This window comes from Seriola aureovittata, chromosome 14 (assembly GCF_021018895.1).
Source record: "Seriola aureovittata isolate HTS-2021-v1 ecotype China chromosome 14, ASM2101889v1, whole genome shotgun sequence".
Lineage (NCBI taxonomy): Eukaryota > Metazoa > Chordata > Actinopteri > Carangiformes > Carangidae > Seriola > Seriola aureovittata.
In genome coordinates this window covers 4,202,231-4,226,712 of record NC_079377.1, presented here as the reverse complement: position 1 = coordinate 4,226,712, position 24,482 = coordinate 4,202,231, and the positions used below count along the sequence as shown (strand labels likewise).

Sequence of the window (24,482 nt, the reverse complement as noted above, 5' to 3'; positions counted from 1 at the left end):
CTGTTTGGTGGTTGACATGATTTATTATTTTCACAATATTAAAATATAATGTTAAGCGTCAGTTCACCTCCAGACATCATCTGTTCATTATATACTCTAGTTTGCAGAAATGTTGATTTCTAAATCATTATTAAAAATTCACAGTAGTGGCCTGGCAAGCATTTGTCTACAAAAGCCATTTAATGTGTAAATATGAATAATGAAAATCTTGTGTGCCTTTTCCAGTTCCACTGAGTCTCAGCTCTGCTCCACTCTGGATTTGGCTGTAAGTAAAGCTGATAAGGATTTAAAAAAAAATTTTTTCCATGTGTTGCGTTTAAGCACAATTTTTATGTAATTTAAGCATAAAATTCAATAATTCCTGTTGTCTTTATAATTTAATTGATATAAATGGTCTGGTTAGGTTTTGAATAAAAATGTCTTGAGTAGGTTGGAAATATCCCTGAGATGGTATATACTAGATTCTTATGATAGTAAAATATACATATAATTGCATATATAATTGTACCCATCATCCCTTCCTCCTTTATCTTTTGCATTATCTTTATTTTGACCACGTTCAGTAACACTGAAATCACAGCAACAGGTAACATTTCTAACTCGTTTTCACAGCTCTGAATCAGCTGGTTAACTCTTTTGTGACTGAGGCACTTAAAAACATCTGTCAGTAATGAAAGAAAGAGGAAGAAAATGTAGTTTAAAGGTTTGATAAAAAAAAATATCTGTGACATACTGTGACAGACAGTGACTTTAGTGTCAATGCAATTACGAGTTGTCAGCTAATGTATTTGCACAGATGAGAGAAAGTACAGACAAATAGTAAATAAAGTAGTAAATAAAAAGAAGATAAAATCTAATATCTGGGACCTAAGAAATTGTTTTAATCTTTTTAATGATCAGTTGTTCTCAAGAAATTAATAATGTAATTAATATTTACAATAAATATGATGTGACCTTAAAATATAATCCTAATAATCCTAATAATAATGACGTTATTATTATGAACAAAGATCTTCAGCGTGTTTGATGACGACATCCCCTCCTACAACTCCGATTGGTTACTTGTTGACCGGAAGTAGACTACGACCCACTCTTTTCTCTTTGCTCCGTGGCATTTTGCAACACAAGCTACCTGCGGTGGGTGGTTGGACACGGAACCCACGTTCCTACGCGCAGGCAGGAATGGACAAAGACGGGAGCAGGTGAGTAGTTTTTTTTATCTTTATACCTCATACGCAGGCTCTGTAACTGCCATAAAATAACACGAAAGCGTAGTGAAGCTCCAAACATCGCTAAGCCAGCTGCAGAACCGTGCCAATATCCGGTGGAGATTTTTCAAAATAAGTGTACACGAAATGTTTGCTGTCACAATTTCCAGAGGGACAGATTGTGCTGAAGATTACCCAGGTACCACTTTTCACGTATCAGTGCAAAATAGCTACAGTGCAATTTATATTACAGAATAATGGCCACTGTGACACAGTTGTTATCACCAAAATATGTGTGTGCCGCACTGCTTAATATTAACTTCACTGTGTATAGTTGTACTTTGTATGATAAACAAGGCAACAAGCCAGTCTGAGATGGTCTTTCCAATCATTGAAACTCATGACAAAGCAGATCTGATCATTTTAACTGAGGCATCAGGCATAATTTCTTATGGTAACCACAACAGACGCTGTCTAATAATCTAGGAACAGTAAAGTGAAGTCACTGGAATTTATGAGTCCCTGTTGATGTATGAATGTGTAGTCTGAGTTTGTTGCCATTAGACAGAGGAGACATTCATACCAATGTGATGGTATCACTGTGAAAGTTTACTGTAGCTTCTTCATCCTTGTCCTTTTTTCTGTAAAACATTATCTGTTGTACCGATGTTATGACTAAACTGGGAGTTTCATGTGATTTTTTTTTAGCATAGGAGGGTGTTACACACTGAAAGAAAGGGACCAAGCCGCAGAGATTGCTATTTAAAGTCACTGACATTTCAAAGCAGAAATCCTTCCATGTAGTTCAGCATGAACATAAAATTCCATGTGTAACAGACTTGATTTGTGCTATGCTCTGTCTCTTCTGAAGTTTACACTCTGCAGGCTTAATGTCTGTCTCTGTTTGCGGACCGTACTTTGGGAGAAATATGGGCACCTTGCAAAATATGACTTCCTTTTTCCCTGGCTCACTTAAATTCTGCATGAAAAATAGCCCAACAAGTATTTCTTAAAGTTCAGATTTTGTTATTGGTTCCTCTTTTATTGACTGGTTAAAATCTTGAGACTTAGCAGAATGGGTCCTTGGTATTAATAATATTTTTTTATGTTAGTAGTTATATTCTCAAAAATGTCTCAGGTCATGCTTTATTAATTAAGTATTTATATTTGATTTTGTGGCAAGTTAACATCAACCCTAACCCTGAAAGTCTGTATGGACCATGGCATTAAAATTTCCTTTTCATGAGGAAACACAGTGTTGGACTAGAAAAGGGAAATATTTAGGTAAAATAAGCTGTCAAATTCAAATGAACTTAATTGGCTTGAAAGTTTAAAAAAAAAAAACAATGTTGCCAAAGCATCAAAATAACATTGCCAAAACGCTACGAGCAACCCCAAGATCAGTATACATGTATATATTGTTTTAATTTCAGTTTTCACTTTTGCTGTCAAGCTGCAAAGAAATGATTTGATAACTACTGTAGATTCTTGAAATGTTAGAGCAATGTTGTCCAGCTGGTGCTTTGGACTCAGCACCTTGCTGGTTTTCATTAGAGCTGTCTAGAGACTGATTTACACCTGTGAGGCCAGGTGATGCCTGTGGTTGTCAGGATTACTTTGTGTGCTGAGGGCTGGAGCTGTAGGTTTGCGTGACCTTCAAGAAACAATTGTGTGTGGTATGTGGTGGATAAGATGAGGCTAGGATAGATACTGAGGATTTTTTGCCTGACATTAGAACTGAAGAAACCATTCAGAAAAGATATCTGTAAATACCAAGATTATCAGTAAAACAACCTTCAGTACTGTGGCTGTTTTGTACATTTTGTCCTCATGTTACAATCTTTCTCTACAAGATTCCCCTTGGCACTAAATTGTTTGTTGCATAGCGGAGAGTGTTGAGCTTTTATTTTGAAGAGGAAACTGTTTAACCGGAAGTCAAGCGTTAGCAGCTTGCTAGAAAAGCTTGCCCATCAGTTTCCTCTGTACTGTTGTTTAGCAGAGAGCTAGTCGCCGTGTGCTAGCGAGGACAGCCCAGGTGTAGGTAATTCCTCATGTCTGTCTTTCTTCGGGTTTAAATCTGAAATCTTTAAAAAGTAAAGTCTTCGTAGAAGTTTGCCATTTATTGAACATGTTGTTAGAAAAAAAATGTTTTATTAATTGATTGAATTAAATTGTCAGTGGCACGTTGGTTGATTACTAAGGTTGACTGAGTGGTAACACAATGTTATTTTCTGATTGTCTGCTGATCCCTGGTGTTTTAATCTGAACCAGAACATTTTATCTAAGACTTCATGAAGGTTCCTTTTATGTTAAATTTTTTTTTTGTCTTATTGTGGATTTGTGTGATTTTTCCCAGGTGATCATTGCATGGATTCCCACAGGACCAATGTTTGAAGACTCTGATTCATTGGAGCCAAGTGCTGCGACCTTCACAGAAAATGACATAAGTGGCCCTCCAAATCTAGAAGGTGGTGTGCAGAAACATATTGTAAGTAATGTGATCTGAGGGGAAAGGGAATGCAGACTTTGCAGCTATAGCTTGTATGTGAGCGTGATGCCCAGGCGGGGGTTGCCGCTCCAGGGCCGGGTCCGCTGGCTCTTCCTGGGGCTTTTCCTGCTGCTGGTGCTGCTGCTGTTTGCGTACCTGCTGGAGTGCACACCTCCGGCAGACGTCAGCTTGGTCCTGCCCGGGCTAGCAGGAGAGACCTATGGAAAGGAGTATTACCAGGCCCTGCTGCAGGAACAGGAGGAGCGTCACCTAAACCGTGCCGCCAGTCTCAAGCGCCAGATTGCCCAGCTCAAGCAGGAGTTGCAGGAAATGAGTGAGAAGCTGAAGCTCCTGCAGGACAAGAAGGAGCTCCCCGGGGTGCAGGGCCTGGCTGACGCTAAAGACCAAGAGCCGGGAGATCTGCTGGAGTACTTGCACTCTCAGATCGACAAGGCTGAGGTCAACACAGGGGCGCGCCTGCCCAGCGAGTACGCCCTGGTGCCCTTTGAGAGTTTCACCTCATCCAAGGTGTATCAGCTGGAGATGGGGCTGACGCGGCACCCGGAGGAGAAACCTGTCCGCAAAGATCGCAGGGATGAGCTGGTGGAGGTCATCGAGGCCGCGCTGGACATTATCAACAACCCTGATGAGGAGGACGGCGTGGAGGACGACATGCCGATGCAGAGACAAACCTACACAGAGGGTCACTTTACTGAGGGTAAGACACACTTTCTACCTAAGTTCAAAGTATAGGATAATGAGTGTAGCTGATAAGTTCTCAGTGTAGCATTGTTTTCCATATTCTTTTGTTTGGCAGGACTGTACAGGACAGAGCGAGACAAAGGGACACTTTACGAGCTCTTCTTTGCCAAAGAGGAATCCAGCAGCTTCCGCCATGTCACGCTCTTCAGGCCTTTTGGTCCCTTAATGAAAGTCAGGAGCACATCTGTAGAAACATCAGGAATGATTATTAACATCATCGTGCCGCTGGCGGGCAGAGTAGAAACTTTCTCACAGTTCTTACACAACTTCAGGTGAGACTGAGTCAGAAACCTGCTGCCTGCTTCACATGATCCAGCATGTTCAGTTGTTGACATTTTGGCCTGGTTTTCATCACTGTTGTGAAATAAGATCAAACCTTACAGTGTGTGTTTGTAATTAATTTGACAAATGGATAATATACGTTTTCAGGGAGGTGTGCATACAGCAGGACAGACGAGTGCATCTCACAGTGGTTTATTTTGGGCAGGAAGGTCTACAGGAGGCGAAGTCATCATTGGAAAAAATGTCAAGGTCGGTCCTCTTGCTGAGAAACTGCTTTCCATGTGCTTGTGCTACTGTTCATGTGCCTGATATGTTATATGAATTATGTTATATGTCAGGGAGGAGAGCTTCTCCAATTACACCCTGATCCCAGTGAACGAGGAGTTTTCACGAGGTCGGGGTCTGGACATCGGAGCCCACGCCTGGAAGAAAGGCGACGTCCTAATGTTTTTTTGTGACGTCGACATCCATTTTACACTTGAGTTCCTAAACACCTGTCGTCTCCACGCTGCTCCGAGTAGGTTTTATCATGCTGTTTCTCCGATTTATCAGATGTATAGTCTGTCTGAACTTTTTCAGGATGAAAATACTTTCTGTGTTTCTGTGTTGTAGACAAGAAAGTCTTCTATCCAGTGGTTTTCAGTCTGTACAATCCTGCCATTGTCTATGGAAATTTGGAGCTGGCTCCACCCATTGAACTCCAACTGGTAAGGACTGTGAAAGTTCACATGTAACATGTGGAAAGATGCTTTTTTATTCATATAAAACTTCAGCCAAAGGTTTGGTGTTGACGTGTAAGTGGTCATCTGTTTCACTTCAGATTCACAAAAAGGACGCTGGATTCTGGAGAGATTTTGGATTTGGAATGACGTGTCAGTATCGCTCAGATTTTCTAAATATTGGTAAGGACTGATCATTTGATAAGTAATACTCAAATGAAACTCAAAAGCTGTTCATGATTCTGTTGTTAACATCTTGCAAATGGATTTTATTCCTCCAGGAGGGTTTGATCTGGAGGTGAAAGGCTGGGGTGTGGAAGACGTCCACTTGTACAGGAAGTATCTTCGGAGCGACCTGATCGTGATCCGGACTCCGGTGTCCGGCCTTTTCCACCTGTGGCACGAGAAGCAGTGTGCGGACGAGCTGACGCCCGAGCAGTACCGCATGTGCATCCAGTCCAAAGCCATGAACGAGGCCTCCCACTCTCATCTGGGCATGCTGGTTTTCCGCGAGGAGATCGAGGCGCACCTGCGCAAACAGGCTTTCAAGACTCAGAGCAAAACAGAGGATTAAGCAAGGCTCCGCCCACCCGACGTCATTCCAACGTTAAGACTGAGAGGTGCTGACAATATTAACACATTACAGCAAAGACGTGTTTACATGGATCCTTCTGCATTTCACTGCACAGCTGTAGACAAATGAATGTACAAAAAACGTTGATCAATGTAAAACTTCACAACATGGTACAACTCTTATTGACGAGCTACAGCAGAATCAAACACAAGCACATGATCAAATGAGTAACATTTAACCTGCTGAAGGAAAAGTTACACGTGTAGAACAAGTAATATATCTCTTGGATTTATGTTGACATTGTGTTTTTACATACTGCAGTCATTTGAATAAGCATGCAGTTATTAAGCCATCCTACCTGCTTCAAACATGGCACCCGACTTGTAAACCAGTTCCTTCACCTTCTCCGCTGCTGAATATGACGTCAGCCGGAAGATTCCAGCTGTTTCAGATGATTAGCGTCTTCCAAAAGTGTGTCAGACAAGCCCAACCAGCTGTCAGCGTTTGGAATGGCTTTTTAATTGAAAAATGAAAGTTTGAAAGCTGCACTTTCTCAAAAGGAAGTTAAAAAAATGTAAGTCGACCCTACAAGAACCAGTAAATTTCTGCTGGTTATCAACTTTAGATCAAAGCAATCTTTCACTTTAAACAGTAAATTAGCAGTTGTTTATGGAGCCATACTGTTCTGTTAATAATATATATAAATATATATAGGTTGGCATCGTGGTAAAAAAGGGACCTTTTTGTGCGTGTTTTATGTGACAGTCGGTCACTATCTTGTTTTGCTGATGAGTTTCCAAGTGGTCGGTTTAACAAAGAAGCATGTTGATCAAATAGTGAAAGAGCCAGGAGCAAAGATCTGCTTATAGCATGCAGCACTATGATATCAGGACTCTGATAACCAGTATAATTGTCCAAATAACAGACCTGTCATTTCTGCCCAGTGGTACTCGCTCACAGCGCTGTGAGTCCTAATACTGGGCTGAGATTGAATGTTACAGCCACTATTGTAAATACTTTTCTAAATATTCCTTTGTTTCGTACACGTGACTTGAATACTTTTGTCGTACGTGCCTACATGCTTTAAGTGACATGAAATGTTGAAGCGATTGTTTTGATAATGTCTGGAGCTGTGTTGGAGCTTGTTAATTTTACTCCATTTCATATTGAGGGAGGATGTTGCAGCCGAGGGGCGCAGTCACAGGTGAGAGGTGTAACGTTCATGAGTACAGCTTTGGTGGAGCAGGCAAGAAGTGCTTTATTTTTCTCACAAAGAAAGCAGGTTTTTCTTGCCTCTCATCCTGTACTGTAATTATTTTTGAATCAATGTTTTTGCAGATATTCCAGCTTTTTGTAGATAGTCTTAATGTCTCCTCGTCCTGCAGGAGAAATGTTCCATGTCTTCCTCTCAGCAGTTCACAACAATTCAAACAGAACTTGTGCAAGGAAATGATTTATTTTGACATTTTGTCCATGAAATAAAACTTACAGAAGGCTGCATTAACTGCTGCTATGTTATTTCGGCTGTTTGCATTTGATTTTAATGATACATATTTTCAGTAAACTTGACCAGTTCTATAATTTATGCTATAAAAATGTAATATCAAACTCGTCAAGTATCTTTGAATTAACTAGCTCATTCGCATGTTTCTTAATTTAAGACAAATGGCATAATACAATTGTATTATTCATCTGTATACAATAAACTACATGAATAGAAAATGAAAGGAAAAAAAATAGAAAAAGCATAATCAAAATCCAGGAGAACTGACATGAAATAAACCAAATGGGAAAGTTTCAGACAGGCTTATTTTCATCTCAGGTACTTCATTGTATTAATGTGCTAGCTGCTCCGGATGGATCCCCATGGTGTTGTAGATCTGTTTGAGAATGAGCAGAGCGGTGTCTTCAGATTGCCTGGAAAATAACAAATGTGTTAATACACCTTCATCTGTCAGCAGGTAAAGTGGTTGAGCTGCAGATGTAAACGGGGATTCAGTCGTCATGAATTTTATATCAGGCCTATTTGAAAACCAGAGAATCTGAAAATTATACAGCGGCAGAAATGTGATTATTTACAAATGTCATTTTTTTTAAACAACTTAAGGTTATCTGTAGTAAAAAGTGTGTGACTAACTTAGAAGAGGTTTTCTTAAAATGTTGCAATTAAGGCTCCGACAAAACTATTATTTTCATTATTGATTTATCATTTCATCTATAAAACATCAGAAAACACTGAATAGTTCCCATCGGTTTCCCAAAGGCCAAGGTGACGTCTTCACATGTCTTTGTGAGACCAAAGGTCCAAAAGCAAGAGATAATGGGTTAGCGTTAGTTGAGGCTAGGCTGATGGCTGAGGCTTGTGACATCACAAAGTTACAGAAGTCCTGACGGCTGGTTTTAAGGTTCAGTTTCTGAATACAGGCTGTGTGCATTTCTCTGTGGACTGAGCGCTTTGATACTTTCACAGTATTAATGTAAAACCTAGACCTGCTTTATAATATAAACATGGAAATCTACCTTTATACTATATGGGATGTTAAAAATCTGGGCAGTGTTAAAAAGCCATAATGAAATAAAGTTCTCTTTACCAGTAGCAGAGATGACTCTGGAGGGCAAACAGGTACTCGTTGAAACTCTCGATGGGCTTCTCCTGCAGGACGTAGTCGATGCGATTCCCTCCATTCAGCATCCCGACCTTCACCTGAGGCTCCTCCTCTCTCTGTGGCTCAGGGCTCTCTGGGATCTTGTGCTCTGCAACAAATAAGAATAGATGTTACTAATCACACACAATACAGAAACAACATGGCTCAAAGGTCACACATCAGAGAAACTCACCCTCCTCCGCTTGCTTCTCCTCTTCTTCGATCTGATTGGCCACCATGGCCAGCTGAGCCTGGAGCTGGGCAGACGAGGTGTGAGCACGAGCGAACTCGTTGAGCGTCTGCCAGGCGCTCCTTAGGGAGCTGATAAATCCCTGCTTCAGGTCTGAGCCCATCCTGGAGAGACTCTCCTTCAGCTCTGAAACACAAGACATCCACCACTTCATCCATCTGCATGATAAAGCTTTTCACATATAACGTTATTTTTTTTAAATATATTTTATTAAATATCTATATGCAGAGCAAAACTGAAAAAAACATACTTATTTTACTACTTTTACATCTGGTGTCTAGAAAATTAAACAGAGAAGAAACAAGACCAACTGTCTTCTTCTCAGAGTTAACATTTCAGTCTAAAAAAAAAACAAGAGAAACTTCACATTGACATTCATCTTATATTTTTCTGCAGAACCAAGAGAGAGAAAACACTGTTCAATCTGTTTTGCCATTTTACTGTGGTATAGCTGTTTCACTGTAAGAATAGGTTCTTTGTATTTTGCCACCACACAAATTAGGGCACCCCACCCATATGGGGCAGAGAGGACTGAACTGAGGAGACAACGTGTACAAACACTCTTCAAGAACTCAGCTTAAGCTTATGACATGCTTTAATTCACTTGTAGCTGATCAAATATGTTTAAACCAATGACAACAGCGGCATCGTTATCTGAGGTGATGCAAGCAGAAATTTACCAAGATGAAGCCTCTTCCTTCCTTTGTGATGAGGGATCAAAACAGGCTTCAAGTCCAAGTCCGGAATTATCATGGGCTCGATCCTGTATGCCACTGGGTCCAACTGAAAGAAAATAATGAAACTAACAAAGGGTAGCGCAGAAAGGAACTCAGCTACACTGATCTGTATTTTCTCACACAGCATTTAATGTGTGGACAGGTGGGGTTAAGTGCTAAATGTTTATGCAGGGCTGGGTATCGTTCAAAAATTCTCAATATCGGTACTGATACTGATACTTTGACTTCAATACTGATTCTTAACGATACTTTTTTTGATACCAGTTTATCAAATCTATTTTAACAAAAAGAAAATTAAAAAACACATTACAGAAGTTTTACTTTAATTTTATTTTTAAGCTTGGTGTCATTCAAATGTGTTTGTGTAAATAAACAGCCAATCACAAACATTACTAGAGCTTACTCCAAGCATGCTGCATGCTGATTGGCTAACTGACCCTGGTGAGATTTTCCTCCTTAGGTATCAACATTTAGTATGGAATGAGTGACGATCCTCGATAGCATCAAACCAGTTTAGTCGGCCCATAAAAGTACCAAAGTTCGATACCCAGCCAAGCCAATTTTTTTTATGATTACAGCTGATTGTGAATGAATAAAATGCCTTTGCACACTGGAATATCTGCAGACCTGCAACCAAAAACAATAAAAATGAGCTACATGTCAAGTGGGCGAACAACATTCATGCATCTGTAGCTTAATCAGGCTGAAGGAGCTGCGTACCGGATGGTAAATATTGAAAAATCCCTTGCACGTGGGCAGCTGGTACGTCTCCTCGATCTTCTCCAGCCCTCGGACCGTCAGGAACATGCCGATTGGAGAACCCAGGGCGAAGAAATTCACTGGCTCGAAGTCCAGAGAGTGGTACACCACTGACACCTGCAGAACAAGTTATTATTAAATGTCAAGTCAAATTCAGAATCTTTAACAACTTTAACAATCCCCCTCTTTGTGTGTTAAGTTACATTTACCTGTCCAGTACCAACTTCAAAGTAATTGTAGTCGACGTGGACGGAGGAGACGGTGCTGCCCACAGGAAGCTTCTTTACAGTGGGGTCAGGGAGAGCTTCAGCTGCTGCCGCTGGTGGTGCTGCAGCCTGACTGACCTCTTTCACTTCTGCTTTCTTCTCCTGAGCTGCCTGTGGACAAGACAAAAAGCTTGTGTTAGTCATCACCACTGGTTTGCAAGCTGCACAAAAACTCGGGAGACAAACTCACCTGCTTCATCACTCTTTCTTTGACAAACTTGGCAATCTTCTTCCTGGGACCCAGTGGGATTCCCATCTCTTTTAGGTCCTCAATTGTGCACATGAGCTAAAAGAACATGAGAAAGGGACACAATTAAACCGTCAGCCTATCCTCTAAGAATGACGGGAAGACATCAGAAAACCTGGCTGTTCTTAAATTACTTTCCAATTTTTAAATGTTATCAGCTTTCAAAATAATCCTCCATGACCAAGATTCATTTTTCTTACAAACCAAGGCTTATTTTATTCTTACAAAAGATTCAATGTCAATCTTCTCCTCATCAAAGGTACTCTTGTACTCCGACAGGCCCAGATGTTCCAGCACAGCAGACAGATCCTCTAACTCCTCTCCGTCTTCTTTGGCCTCCTCTTCTACAGCCGGAGGAGTGGCGGTGTTATTAGCCTGTGTAACAGGAGCTGCCGCCTGATATGAGAAGGAGAACTGACAATGATGTAGTGTAACATTATTTTGATTTGATCCATTATGTACATTAGGATGCCAAAGATCTGAAAATGTTGATCCAATTATTGCATGTGTCCCATTCAGTGGGGAGATAAATACACTGTCTCTTAATTTCAAAATCTGATTAGCAGGAGAAGAGATGGCATGTTACTGTATATTTTCAATGAATTCAATTAACTGGTGTTTGACCTGTTTGGTGTCTCCATTAGAAGTGGGCATGACTGGCATGCCCAGTGCAGGAGAGTCGTTCTTCTGATTTGAAAGTAGGTCAAAGAGAATCAGGGAACCTGCGAGTCCAGAGTAGAGAAAAAACACAATGCAGGTGAAAAACAGAAGAGAAAACACAGACCAGAGGTGCTGAAGCTACTGAACTGCTTTAATACCTAAACTGTGTCCAGCCACTGACATTCCTCCTCTGTAGTCTGGGTTCCTCTTCATGAACAGGGCATAAAGTCTGTTAATCTCTAGAGCAACTGTGTCCATGATGGTCTGGCAGTAAGTGGGACTGTTGTAGAAAAGCACGTCTAACAAAGTCTCATTTGTAAAGTGACGTAACCGTCCAGTACTGGGCAAGGTGATCTTCTTTATCCTCCTACAAAGAGAAATCAGTCTATATTAATGAAGTCTATTACAGGATAAGTCTGGTGATATTCTATATTTTTCCTATTGTTAACAAATCCTATGAAAAATGAACATTAGATTTGTCTTCTAACAAGTGCTGTGTGTTATTCCTCTGAGCCACAGAGCTCCACTGTTGTCAAAAACTATTTATAACACATCTTGCTGTGCTGAGTGACGTGTTCCTTCATGACCATAAACACAAACACAGTAGTTTGTTTTCACTCAATCCCATGCTGTCCCACTGCTATAAATAGCATCACTAGAGCACCAAATAAGTGTTAATCCACAGCTGAAAATAGTCCCCAACAAATGCACTCTCTCTTGTTTGGCAAAAAAAAAAAAAAAACCAGTGGCCAACTAGAGTAGGAAATTAGTCTTTTTAAAACAGGCAAATGCATTGCTGTGTTTTCACAGGATTTGTTAACAATAAGAAAACATGGAATAAGTCCAGTCCTTCCATAAAAACAACATTCTTTTATACAATTAATGCTTTATAACTTTCGATATCTGAACCTAATGGATCCTAATGGACGATCTGCGTTGGCAAATTGATGATAATTTTGAAAAAAAAAAACACAGTGTGTGTAAACCTGCTTCCCCTCACCTGTCCACCCCAGTGGCGTCTCCGTGTAGAGCCGTGTGCCACTGGACAGGTAGGAACTCCACCCTGCTGATGGCGTGCTCATCCACCGATTTCTTAAAGTGACTGTGCAGCAGCTTCAGTGACACGCTGCGGAAGTCGTCCACTGAAAACACAAAGATTTTGGAGGTTACACCAGTACTGGCAAACATGATACATGATGTACATGACTGCACTCACCACACTCGACCATGCTCCTAAACCTCAGGTCACACACGGGACCGATTCCATGAACCATGAACACAAGATGATCCACTTTGGGGAGCTCGCCTGGAAAAGATGCACATGATGTGCATGATGCATGATGATGTTGAATTTGAATTTACTGACTGATCTACACAGTTGCTGCTGATACCTTGCACCTAAAATCTGAACTGTGTTAAATTACAATTAAGCTGCATAACATTTACAACTAAACACTAAATTACATCTCACAGATGAATATGAATTAATTTTCCCTCATAAAACAGATTATGATGTCTGGCACTTCCTCTAATGTACTTTGAAATGCCTTATCTCCCTTTATAGTGACCTAACAATCTATTTTTCTCTGGAACTATCTCAGCTTCCTGGTTCAATCTGTGAGTTTAAAGTTTATTTGCATTTACACAGGTGGTCTAAAATGGTACAGTACAAGCTAACAAGGGGAGCGTCACTACCATCAGGCACTTCATCATGGTCATCATCAATCCCTCTCTTCACCACTCTGGGCCTTGTCTGCCCGTCCTGAGTTGTGCCCCACTCATCTGGCATGGAGGAGGGCTGAAACTGCACAATCACCTACAAAGGCAAAGACAACAATCATCACCACTCATCAACAATCATCACCACTCACAAACTAACAGGATTAATCATCACAGCCACCACTTAGCACTAATCAGACAAATGTTTACCTTCGGATTGTGCATGACAATGGTTTCTCCGGACGGGAACTCCAGTCTACGGTGCCACTGGTTGGTAGATACAGCTTTCTTATATTCTGTCTGTGTGTGTAAAAACACATGTATATATGGTTATTTTATATATATATATATATATATATATATATATTTATATATTATATGTTTTACTAACACAACATATGCTTCTGTTCAAACGTAGAAGTGAAACGAACCTCCAGCTTGTCACTAAACTCCTCAGAATAAGGGATAAAGCGACTATCAGTATCCCCTTTGAAGAACCAGCTGCAGCGCCGGACCTCTGTAGGCTCCTCCTCCCAGTACACAGGATTCCGCATGCGGTCATAGAGCTGCACGTCGTAACGCCCTCCGTCCGTTCGCACGATCACATTTTCTGGGTCTGGCTGAACTGGAAGAACAGAAAGGCCACAACAGCTTCAGAGCAGGTCACAGTTTCACTGAGTTGTGAGAGTAGCAGCACTGCCAAGGTTAGAGGTTCTAAAAACATCATACCTGAGTTGTACGTCTCCTCTAGCTGAAGGGAGTCGATGATACTGAAAGGAAGCCAGATGCTCTTTGACTCCACTTGCTTGCAATAGAACCAATGAGGCTGAACAGGTTCGTAGACATTATAGTTGTATGGCATCATGGGGCCAGCGGGAACTATCGCTCCAGCAGTGGCAACTGTAGGTGGAGGCGCTTGAATCTGTGTGGGAGGAGGCTGAAGAGAGAAGAAGAAAAAAATCTATCTATCTATCTTAATCAAGTATCTGATAAACACAATCCAATAGAGTCACTGATTAGCTTATGTTTACCTTAGTGAATGTGGGTCCTGACAGTGGGAATGTCTGTGGTGGAGAGCTGAGAGAGTAGGGATTCTGCTGAGGTGTGTGCATTGGTGGCAGGATCTCTGGAGCTGGAATATAAGGACTGGCTCTGCTGCTGGTGGGGGTGTGTCGGTACGGGTTATGACTCTGTGGCTGCATCTGTGGAGGCGGTGGGGTCATTGTTGTGGGGGGAGGAGTGTGACGTCCCATAGGGCTCTGGTAAACTGCACTGCCAAACGCTGGAGGAGCAGGGTTCATCTGTGAGCCTGCAGGCGGTGGTGGAGCCATGCTGACACTGCTGGGAACAGAAACCGGGCCTGAAGTTGTCGGAGCTGCTGACAGGGCCGGAGGTGGGCATGGCGACTGGCCGATGGATGCAAATGGATCACTGCTGGTTACAGGGCTGGCAAAGTAGTTGAATGTAGAGGGGGGTGGTCCATTCCCAGAGGTCTGACCTAGAAAGCTGTCTTCTTCTCCCACATCAGTGGAATCATCTAATGGACATCAAAACAAAGTAAAGCTGCGACATTTGAACAGTGCAACACATACAAATACAAAACACTTGGCACACTTAAACACAGCACGGAGAGGAGAACTGTAGATATAACAGTAATGCTGGAGCTAATATTTCTTCAAAATCATTTAAAGTGTAGAAAACAGAGAAACAAGCCCATCACACCCCCCAGAGCCCAACACGACACCTTCAAAAGTCTAAAATAGGACTTTAAATGGACAGTTAACTCAGGGAAAGGATGTAGCCGAGAAATGTTTTGATAATAATGTGACTCTCCTAAATAACTGTACATCCTCTTCATGTAATAACACATCAGACAGGGGCAGTGTGACCAAAACATACCGCTGTCAGTTAGAAAACCCAGCCTGACAAACGGCTGACAGCTCAGACACACTGTTTCTTTCCGTTTCTCTTTCTTTTACACTGAATAACAGCTGACAGCAGCACAGAAACCTCGGTTAGCTAGCTGGCTAGCTAGCTTAGCCTGCTAAGGACACAGCTAATGTTTAGACATTTCCCCCGTCGCTGTTTCTTCTCACCTCCTGACAGCACCGCCGGACCAGTGGCCTGACTCACTGGCATGAAGGGCAAATTGAAGTTAAACTCGGGAGCGGCGCTAAACAGCAAGTTAGCACCGGTGTTGGGAACATTATTATTTTTTCTATCTGCCATTTTCCCCTAGAATTACACGTAGCCACTACCGGAGCAGGCAGGCAGTACACGCTCGGCTCTGCAAACAGCTCTTTTTGCCCCGCCCACACAGATTTTACTGATCTCTACAGCGTAGTTAGTGGTGTAAGGAAAGGCAAAACAGTATGGCACATTGTTTACAGATCTGCTAAAACCACGCAGGCAATTTGACCGCAGTTCGTTGGTGGTGAGAAAATAAATAGTATCTCTCACTACTGCCATCTAAAGGCCAGAGAGAGACTACTTACTCGGTGACATTTTATCGGTTTAAATGAGCTAAAATAAGAAAACGATATTTTTTTTAAATGAAAAGTTATGCTACGGATTAAATTATTTTCTGCTCAAGAAAACCACCGGCTTCAAATCAAAATTAAACACCCAGCCGATTGAAAAAGAGTAAGTAATGTGGCCAGTGTGATATTTCCGTGCTCCGGCCGGTCACGCTATACAAAACAAACGAACTGCACTCTTCCACTGGTGACGCAAATTTCCCGCCCTCACTTCTGCAATCCTGTGTGTGTGTGTGGAAAGTCAACAAACAAGTGTTTTCACAGAGATTTTACTCTAATATATTTTATATTCTTCAGACTTCTGTCACTGGCTAACGATGCCTTCCACACACGACTGGATTAACAACCCTCTGGGTGTTGTTGAAGGGATGTTCGGTAAGAGACAGACCGGAACTTCACTCCTTGACAGCTAACGTTAACGCGTGAACCTAGCTTGTTAGCTACATGGCTACGTACCATGCTAATTACAAGGCTTATTATGTGTATGCTTCTCAAATAACTTAATAAAGTTTCTGCGGTTTGTAATCGTCAACTCTGCTGTATTGCTGCCTTTGAACACATCCGTTGTAGTTACATGAAAAAAGAGCTGTGTGTGTAGTTTGATGACCTGTGTGAAAATCTACAGCATGGGGCATTCATGGATCCTTCATTTTAAAGCCTTTTAAAATTCACTTCTATGACTGCACCGACTTGGCTCGAATATAGATATCTGAAGCGATAATGTCCTAAACACAGCTTTAGAGTGTGTGAAACTTTGTGCTATATATATTTATTTATTTATTTATTGACAACATATGAATGATTTTCAATGCAGCTCCTTTTATCCACCAGTAAAAAGAACTGGTACCTGACATTTGTTTAAAAAAAAAAAAAAAAAACCTCCATCCATAAACGCAAGGAGTCATTTTTTGAAGTACTTGGGATTTCATCGATATGAAGTATTTTGTCCCATAGAAATAAAGTGGCGAGTATTAATGTGTATTTTATGAGTCACATCAGCAACTCTTGAAGCAATAATGTTTTAACATTACAGGTTAAGAAATATATTATAATAATAAAAATACTGTTCTGTTTTTTTTCTATACACAGGAAAAGCTAATCTAATATTTTTTTCTGAGTATTCTCAAAGTTATTATGATCAATCCATGTTCTTTCCTACTCTACAAGACAAATAATATCATGCTCTTGTTGATGTTTTAGCTGCTTCCCAGAACAATCCAAACTCTGGATGGGAGGCCAAAGCAGTTGAATACTTCAAAGATCGGCTGAAAGAGAAGGATGCCCATACCTCGGTAATGCAGCTCTGGGGATCCTTTCGGTTTTTAAATGCAAAAAGATGCAAAAGATGCCTGGAAACGTCAATGTCACAGCCTGTTTAACTTGTAAATGACCACCACTTTTGTTTTGGTGCAGGTCCCATCTTTGAACGACGTGCCTCTGCACTACCTGAAGCCCAACAGCCTGGTGAAGTTTCGCTGTTTAATCCAAGACATGTACGATCCGGAGTTCTTCATGGGAGTGTATGAGACTGTTGATCCATCTACAAACGCTAAAGTAAGTCCGTCCTCTCCTGTGCAGCTCTTTGCATAAGTACAGCCATCCAATGTGTCCAGCACATGTTGTTTGCATTTGATAATGTGTTAGATGTCGTCATGTTATCATCATCTTATTTTACTGTCCGACTGCCCACAGGTGCTGCGATGTGGGAAGTACAAAGATGTGACAGAATGTGGGGTATGTGCGCTTCTGTTCAGTCATTCATGGCATCCGTAAAATGCCTCAGTTGAGCTTCAGCTTTGTCATTAAAAATATTGACCCATGCGTTTACCCCAGGTGGATTTTAACTCCAGAAACACTGTGACTGCAGAGAGACAGACTTTCTACTGTGTGCCAATCCCTGGAGAAAACCCCTGGGTGAAAGACATATCCTCATCATGGTGGAAGTACTCCCCAAACAGGAGGCGATTAAATGAGCATTGCATCATCTGATTATTGGGAGTATTTTTGAATACTACCCCCACCCCACCCCACCTCCCGTAGTTTTCCTTAATTCTGTTGCACAGCTATGCCGGCTCCAGCCAAACAAGAGTGCTTCCCTCCACCTCGTACGTGCCGAGCAGACAGAAACGAAGCTACGAGGAAGACGACGACATGGATGACATGGACACACAGCCGCAGAAACAGAGGGATCCTCATACGGGTATGTGACGCTTGCAGAGTGGAGATATGTAAATGTGTAGCTAAATGCAAAACAGAGGCTTTGTCTATTCAGTGTTTAACTACCTATCAAAGTGTTTTAAGAGATGTGTTTTTTTATTTTGCTTTGTTTCCATAAAGATATTTTGCATGCATGTAAATTCATCCTGCCAGGTGAAGGGTGGTGTAGGTGGAGGTGGTCCTTTCCTGCAGATCCTGATCCTGGATCAATTCATTTTTTTTTAGTGCACCTGTACTGGAGTGTGATTGCCGAAGCTCTCTAAAACATCTGCTGTAAAAGTCAAATTTAATGATAGTTAGAATAAAAAAACAGTTTCCAGACTTTTTAAAGCTTTAGTAGCTACTGTGAAGCTTTCAATCATGTCTCATAATCTTCATCAACAAGTGGAGTTTGTCCAGTTGTTACTGATGTTCAGTTTTTTCTGAGCACTTAAAAACTTCCATCAGTTCAGAGTAGCTGTTGTGCAGCTTTTGAGCATATTGCATGATCTTCATGATACATGTGATCAAAAGTCCCAAAGGTTTAAGGTCAAGACTTTAAAGCTTAATGTTTGTGCCACAACACTCACATAGACAAACTACAGTTCATTTCCTATCTGTTCTGTTGTGGCTCAGGCAACACTCATTCAATTAATTGAACGTCTTAGATGCATTGTTAGATCTTAGAGATTTTCCGAGGCTGGATCGTTGCTGTAAATGCAGACTGCTCCTCTTCTCACCACAGGTCCTCATTGTCCTGCAGAACAGCACGGGAATGGCGACTGTAAGCGGCAGGAGACAGAAGCTCCGTCCAGCCAGGTGGCGTCCGCCTCTCATCTCGACCTCAACTTCCCCCTGCCAGGAGAGAAGGGTCCCTCCTGCTTAGTTAAGGTGTGTTAGGGTTTCTAACAGGAACTGTAACCTGGACTCTTGACACAGTTGTTGGTGGATGACCTATCTCTAGTCAAACATCTGTTCTAAGAGGTGATTTCAGAGACGATGCCACTGTTATCTACAGACCTGAGTGCAAAACAGAAGCTGACATATGTGTGTGTTGTTGGCAGGTGTACAAGGACTGGGACAACTTCAAACTGAACGACACACTAGAGGTCTTCGGGATCCTGTCTGTCAGCCCTGCTCTCAGTGCTCTGGCCGACGAGAAGTAAGACGCATTCATGCAGTTAAATTTCCCTCCGGTGGTGATCTGCCTGCTCACTCTCGGCCTGTCCACACAGAGACGCCTCCTCCTCCCTCCTGGACCCCACAGAGTGCATGGAGACAGCGGCGGAGCAGAGAGTGCACAGCCCGCCTGCCTCGCTCGTCCCTCGTCTCCACATGCTCTACGCCAAGCCGCTGCCCCACAACAACCCCCTGCTGCCCTCCATCACCTTGGAGGACAACAGTGCCTGTAAGTACAAGTAATGGAAGATAAATGCTGCCTGATAACCAGGTTTATCTTTTTTTTCTCTCGTGTGTGTGACGAATAATAATAATAAGCCTTATTTACACAGCATCTTTCAAAACCTGGTTACAATGTGCTTTAAAAGACAAGATAAAATATAGGGCAAACAATAAAAAATGAATGATAAAAAGCAGTTTAAAGGTTTTACAATATTGGGGAGAGAGAAAAGTGACAATGAGGTTCAGTGAAAATGAGATAAAACAGTCTAAAATAATTAAATTTATCGATAAGAAACAGGATGAAGACTTAACAACAGTAATAGATTTAAAACATTAGTAGATCCCTGAACTGGAAATGCCGGTAATCATGAGTATTTCTCGATTTTGAATAGAAGTGCTGTTTCCATGTCCAGACCCTGACTGATCAGACTGTCAGGAGAGATGCAGCCAATCAACTTATGTTATTACATTACTGCAGCAAGAGCACAGATGCAAATGAGCCCAGCTGCAGCCCATCTGATTTGCATAAACTGTCAGGCTGTTTTGACACATGGTGCACATGTCTGAAAGGCAAGAGAGCACAGAAGCATTTTCTACTTCTAAAACTTGTATACTGGTTGTATAATACTGGTGGAAGACAAGACACTTGAGGAACTGCAAGTGCAAGCGTGTATTCCTTTTATAAACACGATATGATGCCTAAAAACGAAATCCTTAGAAAATATCCCCCCCTAGTGTCTGAGCTTACACACAGTGCGTAATATGACTCCAGCAGCACAGATAGGAAAGGTGGAAAATGTCAAAACTCATTCTGAATCTCTACATAGAGCTGAAGTAGCCACGCCTGTCGGGTCGGGTACTAACAGTGGTGGACGTCCCATCTGGTGGCCTGAGCGTCAGTTAGACCAGCGGTAATATAACAGGCAGGAATGAGTTGACAGACCTCTTGCGTCACCTCACCTGTGTATGAAGTTACCCGACAGCCCTGTCTTTCTACACTGAGTTTACCTTTGGTAATGATCATCAATAATCATAAACATCAATGAGAATAATTATCCATTGTTGACGAGCGGGTGGAAAAGTGATGATTTTTACCCTCGATGAGAGGGAGAACTGGAGGACTACTGCCCTTCACATAATGTTTTATTAACTGCTATGACTAAAGAGTAGGACATGTAGCCGCCTGTAATAACATGCAATTGCTAAAATGATTCATTATTAAATTATTCGCTATTTGTTGCTCAGTCACAGACTTTAGTTTTTTGTCATCTGGATAACTTTTCTCCCGGATGATCATTAGTCTGGCACCAATTACATCCACAGACATGGTTAGCCTACAACATTAGCGGCCTGATGGCTTGCATGAGGGTGGCCTGGGATGGAGTCAAATCCCCGGCCTGAATTATTGTTTGCGTCTGCCCCTCGTCACTGACTGGCAGCCGCTGACAAAACCAATTGTCTTGTTGTGCTTGTTTTTTTCCATACTGTGATGCACATGCTGTTATTCGTGCACAGTTAGAGTTCAGCTCCTCATGCAGGGACATTTGGTACAGAAACGACGTGTTGGTTAATTGACTAGTCTGTCAAGAGAAAATTATCCATCAGTTATTTTGATAATTAATGATTTATCATTAACATCACCTGATCCCAGCTTCTTTTCTCTTCTGTTTTATATCAGTTTAACACCAAAGGATCATCTGTTGGTTACGTGCACAATAAGCAATAGAAGGTGACACCTTCGACTCTGATTAATCGATTAGTTGAAGTAAATCAGTAAATGAAAGTAATTGTTGTTGCAGTTTCAGCCTTAATCACATTTATCTTTTTGTCTTGCGCCTGTGCTCTGATTATCTCTGTGTGCCGTACTGCTTTAAACCAAGAGTCAACATAAACCTTAGTTACAGTCACATTATCACGTCGCCCTCCAGCTGTGTGGGAGCAGAGAAAAGGAGTCATTATATTGAAGTAGATTTGTCTTGTAAAGCTTCCCCAGAGGAGGAAGAATGAAGCAAATGTTCACTGTGCAGGCCTGAAGTTGCCGTAGAGGCATTTCTTTTAACTCTTTGTCCTTCCTCCTCAGTTCTGTCTTCGACCCTGAGCGAGATGGCCTCTGTCAGGGCAGAGCTGCTCACGTACTTCACTCATGTCCTTCTGGGAGACGCTCTGGCTGCTGAGTACCTCATTCTGCATCTCATTTCTAACGTGTACGTGTCAAATACAATTCCAGTCGGTAACTTTCAACAGCAACCTTCCTGTCTTTGTGTCGTGGGTTCCCCTCAAAGCCAAAGAAGCTTTTTGACTCTACACTGTGTTTTGATTTTCTTGTAGGTACTCCAGGCGAGATGTTCTCCCTCTGGGTAAATTCACCCTCAACCTGAGCGGCTGTCCTACAGTCGCCTCGTACACTGAGCGCCTCTACCAGATCCTCCAGCAGCTCGTTCCCTCTGTCAGTGAACTTTGTCACTCCAAGCCAATAATGCTACAGTTCGTTGCTTGTTTTTGGTTCAAATGAAATGACATTGAAAGGGTTTTTCTTTCCCCCACATGCAGTCGTTCTACCTGGGCATGAGCCTCCAGAACATGAACCAGATGCGTCTGGTGCCTAAGAAGGACTATGTGGCCAACCGGCTAGTGAGCGGAGCGCTGCAGCTGGCCAGAAACACCTCCCTCTTCCTGGATGAAACCAAGCTGGAGCAGGGTCAGCTGGACACAACAGGTGAGGCCTCTAGAAACCAGTAGAGGGCGACACTGAGAGGACCAACTCTGTTACCATGGCTTGATAGAGTCAACACTCACCAGGTTGTATCTTCTGCTGTCTGTCTGTGCGTTTGTGTTTGATGCTGTAGGTGTGCGTAACGTCACGGCCCTGGGGAACGTGATCTCGTGGCAGAAGGTTGATTATGACTTTAACTACCACCAGATGGAATTCCCCTGCAATATTAACGTGCTCATCGCGTCAGAGGGCCGCTCGCTGCTGCCGGTGAGGACAGAGATGGATGAGGCGTGAAACCGCAGGGCAGAAAACCCCCCCACCCCACCCCACCCAGTACCGTTCCCCCACCCCTCCAAAAAAAACACAAAAAAAAAAATAAACCTACCCCGCCCTCTTCGGCATGGCCGGGGTGGGGTTAGGTTTCCTCCAGCCTCTCATGAGACCAAGCCGTGTCAAACGCTGGAGGTTGTTTCCAGCCGGCGTCACGCTGTCCTCTCAGCTGCCATTGGCCAGCCGCAGTTACCCCTCCAGCCAGAGGCTTTAGCCCCGGGTCTCACTCTGTTGCGATCAGCCCGAGGAATGCGCTATGTGCTATTCCTGTGTGTTGGTCTAATGGGTTGCCATGGCGTCAGCTGTGTGCCACAGGAACAATCCTGGGAGAGGCGTCAGGCCCGGCCATCTATTAGTCCAGCAGTGAAGGGCAGCGCGCTGTAAACAACTCCCGGGGTTGATTAGAAGTCACGAGCTGCACGGCCGTGTTTACATCGAACAGCTATTGGCTGATGAGCAGCTGGAGGGTCCAGCTGATCAGATCCTTCTCTGTCAGCTCAACGAGGCTTTGCTCCTGTCTGGCGTGCTCTGAAGCTTTGAGAATACGCCAAACGAGGCGTGCACACATCAGGCAGGGCTTACTTCTGCATAGCAACACCTGTGGGGGGGGGGGACAAAACAACACAAGATACACATACAACTCCTCTATGTTCAAAGTTCTGCTGTGGCACAATGTCAATATCTCTGTTCCTCTGGATCTCCACAGTCAGACTGTCAGATACACCTCCAGTCTCAGGTTGCCGTGCCCCAAATGGAGGAGTATATGAGCAGCATCCACATGCACCCGCAGGCCTCATCACAGCTGAACAAGCTCCGGATCTACCTGAGCGTGGCTCAGCTGCTGGACTACAGCATCTCTGATGAGTTGACCAAGGTGAGACATTTCACACAGACTGAATTTATCATCTGTTTTCTTAATTTTTTTCCCTTTAGATTAGTTGTGCCCTGTATGTACTGTAAGTCTGTATGTGTTAGAGTGTCCTTTAACTGCTTGTCCTTTTCTGGTGTCCTCAGTCGGTGGAGGATGACTTTGTAGACATGAGGAAGGATGACCCCCAGAGCATATCTGCTGAGGACCTCCACAGGATGCTGGTTGTGGCGAGGTGGGCTGTGATTTAAGTTTATATAATCTCCTTGACTTGGCATTTCTTTCCTTATTATCCAGTGAGAACAACAGCCTGTAAATTATTCTGTAAAAGGCAAAGTGTTAAATAACCACAGCAGTAATTAATTATGACAACAATGGAAATGCCAGATATGACATAAGCAGGGTGACAGTAGCTTCATGGGTCAATGCAACCAAATAAGAAGAGAAACATGCTGCATGCCTGAACGACTTGCCTCAGCAGGGAAGCTGAGATGTACTCGCAGCATTTGCAGCGTCTAGAATTTATTCAGGCTGAGATATGTGTGAGTGGGATGTGGCTGACTGTCACTCTGTCCGCAGGTTGTTGTCTCTGAGCCTGGGACAGACCTCTCTGTCCAGAGACAGCTGGCTCAGAGCCAAACACATTGAGGATCTTCGGAGGAGCCGGATGGAGCAGCACAAGTGCGTCAACGGCAACGAGCCATGATCACGCAGACGAAATGAGACTGCTTTTGTTTTTCTTTTTGATACTGAAAAAATTCCAAAAAAAAAGTTTGTAATAAAGATGTTTTTCATATCCCATATAGTTCATGTTGTGTTCACTGAGTTGATTAGATTTGGATATATTTTGACTTACAGGATTGATTGTAGGTTGTATATACAGTAACATCTGAGTGTGTATCATTGTTGCCTTAAATCCACAGTCTGCTGTGGGGTTCATGCCAGCGGTTCATCAGTGTTGCTGCAGACCAAAATTTCTGTTTACCAAAAATCTTATTTTTTACTTCACGTGCATAAATAAAGTAATGAGGTCTGGAGAATAATTTCCCATTGTGCAGTTTTTTCTCTTTTCATCTATAAAGAGTTGAACTGTTGGACGTGCTGGCACAGACACTTCCTGG

General features: G+C 42.5%; 3 protein-coding genes across 5 annotated transcripts; 2 read left to right on the top strand and 1 right to left on the bottom strand.

Annotated features, from left to right (window-relative positions):
• The first annotated feature begins 1,069 nt into the window (after positions 1–1,069).
• On the top strand, positions 1,070–7,551 carry csgalnact2 (chondroitin sulfate N-acetylgalactosaminyltransferase 2). 2 transcript variants are annotated; one of them, XM_056396194.1, is made up of 8 exons: positions 1,070–1,202; positions 3,565–4,414; positions 4,514–4,730; positions 4,888–4,989; positions 5,079–5,257; positions 5,353–5,447; positions 5,561–5,642; positions 5,741–7,551. In XM_056396194.1, exons 2-8 carry the CDS (start codon positions 3,763–3,765, stop codon positions 6,031–6,033), a joined length of 1,620 nt encoding a protein of 539 aa, XP_056252169.1. In that variant the 5' UTR covers positions 1,070–1,202; positions 3,565–3,762; the 3' UTR covers positions 6,034–7,551. The 2 variants fall into 2 exon arrangements, with proteins under 2 accessions (XP_056252169.1, XP_056252168.1); XM_056396193.1 differs by lacking the exon at positions 1,070–1,202 and adding an exon at positions 3,187–3,249.
• Positions 7,471–17,249, bottom strand: sec23ip (SEC23 interacting protein). Of its 2 annotated transcripts, none has more exons than XM_056396191.1 (18): positions 17,142–17,249; positions 14,348–14,853; positions 14,046–14,253; positions 13,748–13,941; positions 13,527–13,616; positions 13,293–13,413; positions 12,814–12,903; positions 12,598–12,739; positions 11,756–11,964; positions 11,562–11,659; positions 11,163–11,333; positions 10,881–10,976; positions 10,634–10,801; positions 10,386–10,541; positions 9,609–9,711; positions 8,872–9,054; positions 8,625–8,787; positions 7,471–7,950 (listed from the first exon to the last, which is right to left on the bottom strand). In XM_056396191.1, exons 2-18 carry the CDS (start codon positions 14,645–14,647, stop codon positions 7,869–7,871), a joined length of 2,574 nt encoding a protein of 857 aa, XP_056252166.1. In that variant the 5' UTR covers positions 14,648–14,853; positions 17,142–17,249; the 3' UTR covers positions 7,471–7,868. The 2 variants fall into 2 exon arrangements, with proteins under 2 accessions (XP_056252166.1, XP_056252165.1); XM_056396190.1 differs by lacking the exon at positions 17,142–17,249 and adding an exon at positions 15,413–15,597.
• On the top strand, positions 16,059–24,405 carry mcmbp (minichromosome maintenance complex binding protein). The gene is made up of 16 exons (XM_056396192.1): positions 16,059–16,228; positions 17,054–17,145; positions 17,267–17,407; positions 17,546–17,587; positions 17,687–17,777; positions 17,916–18,053; positions 18,795–18,940; positions 19,114–19,211; positions 19,285–19,457; positions 21,531–21,654; positions 21,779–21,896; positions 22,001–22,166; positions 22,297–22,430; positions 23,200–23,367; positions 23,508–23,596; positions 23,941–24,405. The coding sequence occupies exons 1-16, from the start codon at positions 16,171–16,173 to the stop codon at positions 24,065–24,067; spliced, it is 1,905 nt and encodes a 634-aa protein (XP_056252167.1). The 5' UTR covers positions 16,059–16,170; the 3' UTR covers positions 24,068–24,405.
• The last annotated feature ends 77 nt before the right edge of the window (positions 24,406–24,482 follow it).

Coding starts and splice junctions, on each gene's coding strand:
- sec23ip (XM_056396190.1), bottom strand. CDS start 15,545: ATGGCAGATAGAAAAAATAATAATGTTCCCAACACCGGTGCTAACTTG. Junction 10,802..10,880: donor AAGAAAGAGTGATGAAGCAG/GTGAGTTTGTCT, acceptor TCTTGTCCACAG/GCAGCTCAGGAGAAGAAAGC. Junction 7,951..8,624: donor CAGAGTCATCTCTGCTACTG/GTAAAGAGAACT, acceptor GTTATTTTCCAG/GCAATCTGAAGACACCGCTC.
- csgalnact2 (XM_056396194.1), top strand. CDS start 3,763: ATGCCCAGGCGGGGGTTGCCGCTCCAGGGCCGGGTCCGCTGGCTCTTC. Junction 4,731..4,887: donor CAGTTCTTACACAACTTCAG/GTGAGACTGAGT, acceptor ATACGTTTTCAG/GGAGGTGTGCATACAGCAGG. Junction 4,990..5,078: donor TCATTGGAAAAAATGTCAAG/GTCGGTCCTCTT, acceptor GTTATATGTCAG/GGAGGAGAGCTTCTCCAATT.
- mcmbp (XM_056396192.1), top strand. CDS start 16,171: ATGCCTTCCACACACGACTGGATTAACAACCCTCTGGGTGTTGTTGAA. Junction 18,054..18,794: donor ACAGAGGGATCCTCATACGG/GTATGTGACGCT, acceptor TTCTCACCACAG/GTCCTCATTGTCCTGCAGAA. Junction 21,897..22,000: donor TCCAGCAGCTCGTTCCCTCT/GTCAGTGAACTT, acceptor CCCCACATGCAG/TCGTTCTACCTGGGCATGAG.